Source organism: Cyphomyrmex costatus, unplaced genomic scaffold, assembly GCF_001594065.2.
Source record: "Cyphomyrmex costatus isolate MS0001 unplaced genomic scaffold, Ccosl1.0 scaffold5, whole genome shotgun sequence".
Taxonomy (NCBI): Eukaryota; Metazoa; Arthropoda; class Insecta; order Hymenoptera; family Formicidae; genus Cyphomyrmex; species Cyphomyrmex costatus.
This window is the reverse complement of record NW_017279267.1, coordinates 899,110-906,789: the sequence shown is the minus strand read 5'-3', so window position 1 is coordinate 906,789 and position 7,680 is coordinate 899,110. Positions and strand designations below refer to the sequence as shown.

At 30.8% G+C, this 7,680-nt stretch overlaps 1 protein-coding gene across 1 annotated transcript; it reads left to right on the top strand.

Annotated features, from left to right (window-relative positions):
• The first annotated feature begins 3,428 nt into the window (after nt 1-3,428).
• On the top strand, nt 3,429-6,488 carry LOC108778449 (microtubule-associated proteins 1A/1B light chain 3A). Its single transcript, XM_018545626.1, has 4 exons — nt 3,429-3,588; nt 5,749-5,911; nt 5,990-6,180; nt 6,263-6,488. The coding sequence occupies exons 1-3, from the start codon at nt 3,543-3,545 to the stop codon at nt 6,153-6,155; spliced, it is 375 nt and encodes a 124-aa protein (XP_018401128.1). The 5' UTR covers nt 3,429-3,542; the 3' UTR covers nt 6,156-6,180; nt 6,263-6,488.
• Nucleotides 6,489-7,680: the final 1,192 nt, after the last annotated feature.

Here is a 7,680-nt window from a genome sequence, read left to right as displayed (position 1 = left end):
TTTTTTACATAAATTTATAATTGTATAAAGTAGTTAATAATTAATCACTTATTTTGTGAATGCTAAAAATTAAAAAGCATTGCTATTTAGTGCTTTTAAAACTCGAAACAAGTAATGTTCAGTATTAAATTTCTGAAAGAAAAGTATTCATGTTACGTACGTAATGTATTTCTTTGTGTACATCGTTATATACATTACTAATAAAAGAGAATTGTTTGCGAACTTGCATCACGGTATTTTCTTTATCAGAGTTCTTACGATTTGAATGTTTACATTTAAACTCTGCCTTGTGTCCGTTTCTACCACTGCAGATTAACTTTAATCTCGGTTTAATTTGCTCTTTCTATCTTCTTTTAGTTCTAAGAATTAGAAAAAGTAAAAAATAAATTAAACGGGGATTCATCCACTATTTCGGTAGAAATAGACATTAAATCCATCGATTTCGCGAACTTGGTCCAATTGCATATTATACTAATATCTATGGATTAACTTTAATTTCGATTTAATTTACTTACTTTTTTCTTCTTCTGGGTCTAGAAATTAGAAAAAGATAAAGAATAAATTAAACCGAGATTAGAGTTAGTCTACATTGGAATGAGTTTCAGATAATTAAAAATTATTATCATGAGAGATTTAGAATGTCCTATCGAAAAGAAACTGCAGTTTATTTGATTAAATGAATTGTTTATTTGACTAAATCTAGTTTTCTATCTTTATTTCTTTCGTTAGAGAGTGAGAGAGAGAGAGAGAGAGAGAGAGTGTATGTATTTTAGTCAAATATATACGTTTGAATATATTTTTCATAAAAAAAAATAAAAACAAACTGATTATAATTTTTTTTTCTCAGTGTATTTATAATTTCATGCGGTATATATCTATAAAATAAAGTATCAGTAGGCCAACCGCAGATATGAAATATAAATTAAGATACACGTAACACTTGTTAAAAATAGATAGCATAGATAATTATATATCGTACTGTAATAAATGGAAATGCAGCAGATTCTCTAAGCTAGAAATCCGATACAAATTATATAGATTCATTCTTTTTAACTGCACTTTATGCAGTTCATCCTTTCTCTTTTTCTCTCCAATATAAAAAGAAAAAGAAAACAGAATAAATCGTGCAAGAGATTCAGTAAAAAACACGTCGTACTAAGCGAACCAAAACATTACGTCACTTTAAATATACGTATACTTGCTTCAAACGTAACTAAATGAATATTGAATGCGCTTCCTTTAAGACGAAGTTCAGTAAACATTTTTTAAGTAAAAATATTAAAATATCGATACAGCCATTTTTTAGATATGCATTATAATTCGCATTTAAAACGTTATTCAAATCGATCAAATATGTATATAATTTTATTAAAATTGCACTGATCTGAAGAAGTTAATTGCTTCGCATTTTTACATTTTTTTCATGTATTTGTACGACCGAGATAGATATAGATTCATATTCGAAAAGGAGAAGGAAGGGATGATGAGCGAGGACGCCAAGAATACGTATATATATGTATGTACATCTCGACGGAAATGTGCTGGCCATATGATTCTTAGGTGCAGTGCGCATTCAGAAATCTGCGCAACCGATCAGGTGATTGTTTCAGCATACTCGTGCCTATACGCGATTACTTTAGGCGCTTTTAAATATACATTTCTTCTGCGTTTTCGTCGAACTCTGATGAACTCGATCGACAATCTGTTTAATTGATTTAACTGCATAAAACCAAATTTCTAGCTACGTACATAAATACACACATTATTTCTAATTATATTTTTTTCCATGTATTAAATAAAATTATTATTACATGATCTAATTATTATAATAATATTATAATAATTATAATAATTCTTAATAATTTTATAAATTTATATAATTATATTGATGTTAACAAAGTGATAGATACATACCTTATAAGATAATTATCTAATTAAATCGATTGAATAATTAATTTAATCGATAGAACTGCTGAACGACAGAATATAAATGATATAAATAATTAATTATACATTTGTCCTAGCCTTAATCTTAGTTTCTTTCTGCGTATCAAACGATATAATAATTTAATAATCTTATCTATATTAAAAAAATAATAGATACAGATATTACTTAACAAGTCAATCGTCAATATTAATTTTGAAGAGTTTGTGTTATTCGCGAAAAAAACGGCGCCGCTATCAAAAGTCGCCCATCAATATTTTTTTTTGTTACTATAGTACGATTCTGATAACCGTAAGATTTTAACGGTTATGGTTGTAAAGATATTCATTTTACGATTATCACAACCAGATGTACTGATGAGCGAAAATTATCATTATTTCTTGTTGTGGCAACCGTAAGATTTATTCTGTGTTTGCTTAGGCTTGGTTCCATCAATGTAACATTAATTTCAATCTCGATTTAATTTAATTCTAAAAATTAGAAAAATATAAAGATTAAGCTCTTTTATTTATTAATAATGTCGCATAAATCATTATATGGAAAATGTACTTTATAGAAATATCTATTATTGATCACCTTTTATAAAATATTTTCGAAATTCTAAGTAAAATGGATAAAATAAATACGAGTAAAAATAAGAAATTATATTCCATAAAAAATTCTAGGAGTTGTACTACAAAAAATATATTCAGGAATTATATTCCATAAAAAATTCTTATAATAGGTCTATTTTCTATGCATGGCTGAAACATTTTTTAAACTTAAAGTGAGATAGTGTACACTTTTAGAACTTAAAGTAAGATACATGTTTGATATTTGTCGAAAGCGAAAAAGAGAGTTAAGTTTAATCTGTTTAATGCAGGAACAGAAAACAGACCAAATGTTAAAAATGTTTTTTTTTTCTTTCAAAAAAATGGATTTAAAAATTAGCCACATCGTAGTAAAATACATATTATATCCTTTCAAAGTTTTACAGATACTAAATTATTTCGTCATTATTTGAAACCGGAAATTTTTAGATTTTATGAAATTCTCGAAAAATTGTAAAACACGTCAGGACTTAAAAAATTATTTAATTTCAAATAATATTCGAAATAATTCAAGATTTTTATTTTATATTTTCATCGTAATGAGCCATTTTATCATATTATTATTAAAGGCATTTTAATCAAAGTAACTTCAATCGAATCTTGATCAATTTATGTAATAATCGGCGATTGTGTGATTCGATTGCTCACGATTGCAAAAAATGTGTCCGTCCCTGATCCGTCATTTCTTTTCGCGTGTCAAACGACGAAAGATTAATAATTCTATCCACGTTAACGAGATACTGTACACATTACTCAGCAGACTAATCGTCGATTAAATTAATTGAATGTTCATCATGGAAGTCGCCCTCACTGCGCCGCAAATGCATACGCGGCTGAGCACGTTGCGCATATTGCGTCACGTCCGACTAACTCAACCTGACGAGCCTCGTACGGCGTCTCTGTGCACGCTAGCGTTATTTTGACCCGAGCTCGAGACTGAGTCCACAGCTGATAGCGCGTCACGTACGTCGCAGTAGGTGATAGCACGTTATAACGCCACGACGAACATGAATTTGACGCCCAGGAGGTCGTACAAGGAAAAACGATCGTTCGGTAAGTCGCTCGTTAATCGATTCTCAGATGAAATCTCCGAGTGTAGGGGCAGGACAGGGTGCATAGAGAAAACAAAGGGCGAAAAGAGAGATCGCGTCCTTTCATTCCAATTCCACGGAACAAATCGGAGTGGATCAGAGAGTTATTCCGTTTTTCCAAGAAAACGCGATAGGAATTTACCTAATAATTGAACAATTCCGATCGAAATACATTCCGATTTCCCCGCTGTGTATCTGACGTGTAGAACAAATCGGAACGGAATTCCGATTGGAATTGTTCTGTTTTCTCTAAAAGACATAATTTAGATCTAGGAAATAATTGAATAATTCTGATCGCGAGATCCATTCTGATTTGTTCCAATCCTACTGATGGTAGGTGCCCGATCTGAAAGAAGTGTGAAACATTTGAGAACTTGATTCATCTCGCCAAGCCTCAATTTGCTCCGAACGATTGAAGTCGCGCCCTTCGTGGTACATTTTATTATAATTTTCCATCTGTCGTGCAATGACCAAACCGATTGCGAGGGGCATCAATTTACATCGCGAGCAAATGTCGACAAGTGTGATAGATAGCGCGAGCGTTGAGAAACAAAGCGGGTTGAAAACAAAGGGTAAGAAGCACGGGGGCGAAAGACGTTAAAACTCAAGTTCCTAGGTTGTTATTTCATTTGTGCGTTTTTGTCGTACAAATTTTTCAAGCCTGTTGATTGGTTATAGGATAGAGAAACCCGAAGATCTTTCTGTCCTATACACATTTCTTCTACGACAATAAACGCATAAATGAAATAACATCCCTATTGTGTACGTATTTTGTATATGAAAACGGAATTTTTGTTGTTGTATAACTGATACGATTCGACGGCAGAACGAAAGAATTCCTTGGTTTACTGCATATTTTCTTTATCTTGAATATTATTTTTAGTTAGATTTACAATTTCCCAGATCGCGGCATAACGTTATTTTAATAGAGAATGAACGTAAAGAATGAATTCTGAGTGGATACCATATCATAAATAAAAACAATCTTTCGGTGAGTGTTGAGTAATTAATTAAGATGAATTGGTATGTGTGTGTGTATGAAGCATGGGTGCTTTCCATTTACAATTAATTTTATAAGTATCGTTCTGCCTTTGTTTCTCATGGAGTTAAGAAAGATATAACGTTTGTGTCGACTTGTTTCACCAAATGGGAAGCACCAATTATTTCTTAAAGCTACAATTGAAATCTTCTCTTTTGAAGTATCAATGAAGCCCCCAAAGACTGATAAAAGCGTATGACTGAATTATTTTTGTCATTATTGCATATCATGAAACATGATATCTAGGTGGCACGGAACATTCCAATATTTCCTTATTTGTTCAGTACTTTCCGAACAACACACAAAAAGTGTCTAAATCCAGATCATAAAACGTTTTTTACATCTAAAGAATGATTTGTCACAATTTTAGACTTTGTGTTGTTTGGGTTATTTTGTGGACAAGATGCAACATTAAATTTTCTATAATGTTAAGACGTAATTGTGTGTAAAAGATAATATTTTCATACAGCACAAAAGTTTACAGCAGCATTACTGTTTGCAGTATTACTACAATATTGCTGAAACGTTTCAATGCTACTGTAATATTGCTGGAATGATCTGTTGTATAGATTTAGAAAAAGAGCATGTTCACATTGCAACATTACAACAATATTGCTGAAATGTTCCATGCTATCTGATAGTGTTTTCACCCTGATTAGGTTTGCACTAACTTAGATTAGAAAATACTTTACTATTGGTTAACATTACACGCTAGAGTACAAAACATCATTAATTCAATCCAGGTTAGCGCATACCCGATTGAGCCGAAAACGTTATGAATAATGATCGCGCTCTCTTTTTAACTCATTCAGTCAATGTTCATCTTGTTGTGAACAAAATGTACCATTTAATTAAAATTTTTCACATTATCAAGACATAACTGTATAGAATTATATTTAGAACTCACTAACAAGTTCAAGAAGTTGGTTGTTTATGTAAATAAAATCGTGGATTTAAGGTTTTAAATCACAGACTACAAGCGTAATTTATTATTCCGGTCGAATAGATTAAGAAATGCTTCAAAATCACACACTGATAAAATATGCATTAATATGTATATAATTTTTTCTTTTGCTAATCTAGAACAGCGATCTATTAGTGCGGAGGAAATCAGAAAACTGCATCCGACTAAAATCCCCATTATTGTGGAGCGTTACAAATTAGAAAATCAGCTGCCACTTTTGGACAAGAGTAAATTTCTAGTGCCAGATTTTCTAACTGTGGCAGAATTTTGCAAAATAATCAGGTACGTTTCTTTGTACATATATATTTCTCATAAGATTTTGTAGTATGTAAGTAAATTAATATGTTTTGTGTTGTACAGACGTCGGCTACAACTCAATCCGACGCAAGCTATTTTCCTCCTAGTGAATCAGAAAAGTATGGTAAGTGGTAGTCTGACCATGGCTGAGCTCTATCAAAATGAAAAGGATCCAGACGGTTTTTTGTACGTTGTGTTCGCTAGTCAAGATGTATTTGGTAATCATTAACCAGAACGAAATAAATTTAAACCATGTGAGTAAGATTCTTTATGATTCGACACTTGTAATTTATTGTTAGATTAAGTTTAGGATTAATAATTGATGCAAAATTATAGGTAAAAACGAAATACCTCCTCGGCACTTAACGATACTTTGATAGATGTTTACGTGGAATTTTGTGGGAATTCTAGATCTGCTAGCAACTCTGCCTTTAATTGAAATGTGCAGAATCTTTGTGATCAACTTACCGTACCTGCTGGAATGATTAACAGAACAATCATATAATTTGTTTTTCGGAACGTGTGTATAAAATCATTACGGTGCTTTCTACCCCTTTGACATACGGACAAGTTACATTTGATATAAGTTAGTATAGCGTCTACTTAGTTTAGTACTAGTAATGATATTTTACTATTAATTTTAACAGCGGTAAGTTATATAAAATGATAATAAGGTAATATTATCGAAAGATATTATATGGACATTTTTTTTCCGATAGGTCAGGAAACTTTGGGAGATTTTCCCTTTCAAGTCCACATTTTTACTTAGTAAAAGAATTCGTTATCTTAATAAGTTTCAGATATGGTATTCGATTAATTCATTTTTACAAATCGTAATAGGCCAGTCTCTCTTTGTTTGTAATTCATATTAAACCTCTGTACTATTATATAGCTTTTAAACATAGAATTTGTTACCGTTACACAAATATAATTAAAATAAAAACGAATATGTGTTTGCCAATTCAACAGAATTAAGATTCCGTTAATGTTTTTTACATTACACTTATATGTGTTACAAAATATGTGTGGTATAAAGTATATAGCATTTCCAAAACTATATTATAATGACAAGATATTTTGATAGATACAAGAATATCTTGCTGCCATAATTTCCACACGCATTATTAGTATTATTTACACAATACTAAGACATTAAAAAAAAGTGTTCATGTACATAACCCACAATGTGTGATGTACAGTGATATGCGTTAAATTCTCATAAAATTACATTAAGTTTTACACAAGATATAAAATTGATCTCTCAAGTCAACGATACACAAAGTTAGTTAAGTACTATACTACTTTAATCAACAAATCTTCAGGGCCACGTTTTAAGATAATCCAACATAAGATGTCTTCTCTCTGTAGGAAACTTGTGCAATAAGTCACCAAAAATAAAGAAAATAAAAACGTATAAGTTTAGATACGAGCAAGAAAATCAGACATACGTTTCTGAAACTTTTTAAATATCGGATAAAACATAGTTACGCGTTTGTACATTGAAATATAGTCTCTCTGACCTTTTTTTTTTTTAATTCTACTTTATAACAAATGCCAATTCATAATTACTCTACGCATCTATTTAATAATATATAGTCAACATTTATGTAAATATCTACTACTAATGTAGTTTAACTTCACTATACTCTGATTAGAGACAATTTTAAACATAAGAATATATTTCTAATAATAGGTTCAATTTTGTAACGTATTGTATTGATATGTTATCGCAGCGCTTTCGTACTGGTTGATGT

What these genes read in the sequence shown, in the direction of transcription:
- LOC108778449 (XM_018545626.1), top strand. Translation starts at nt 3,543, where the DNA reads ATGAATTTGACGCCCAGGAGGTCGTACAAGGAAAAACGATCGTTCG. An exon ending in CAAGGAAAAACGATCGTTCG is followed by an intron (nt 3,589 to 5,748) that starts GTAAGTCGCTCG and finishes TTGCTAATCTAG; the next exon opens with AACAGCGATCTATTAGTGCG. An exon ending in GAATTTTGCAAAATAATCAG is followed by an intron (nt 5,912 to 5,989) that starts GTACGTTTCTTT and finishes TGTGTTGTACAG; the next exon opens with ACGTCGGCTACAACTCAATC.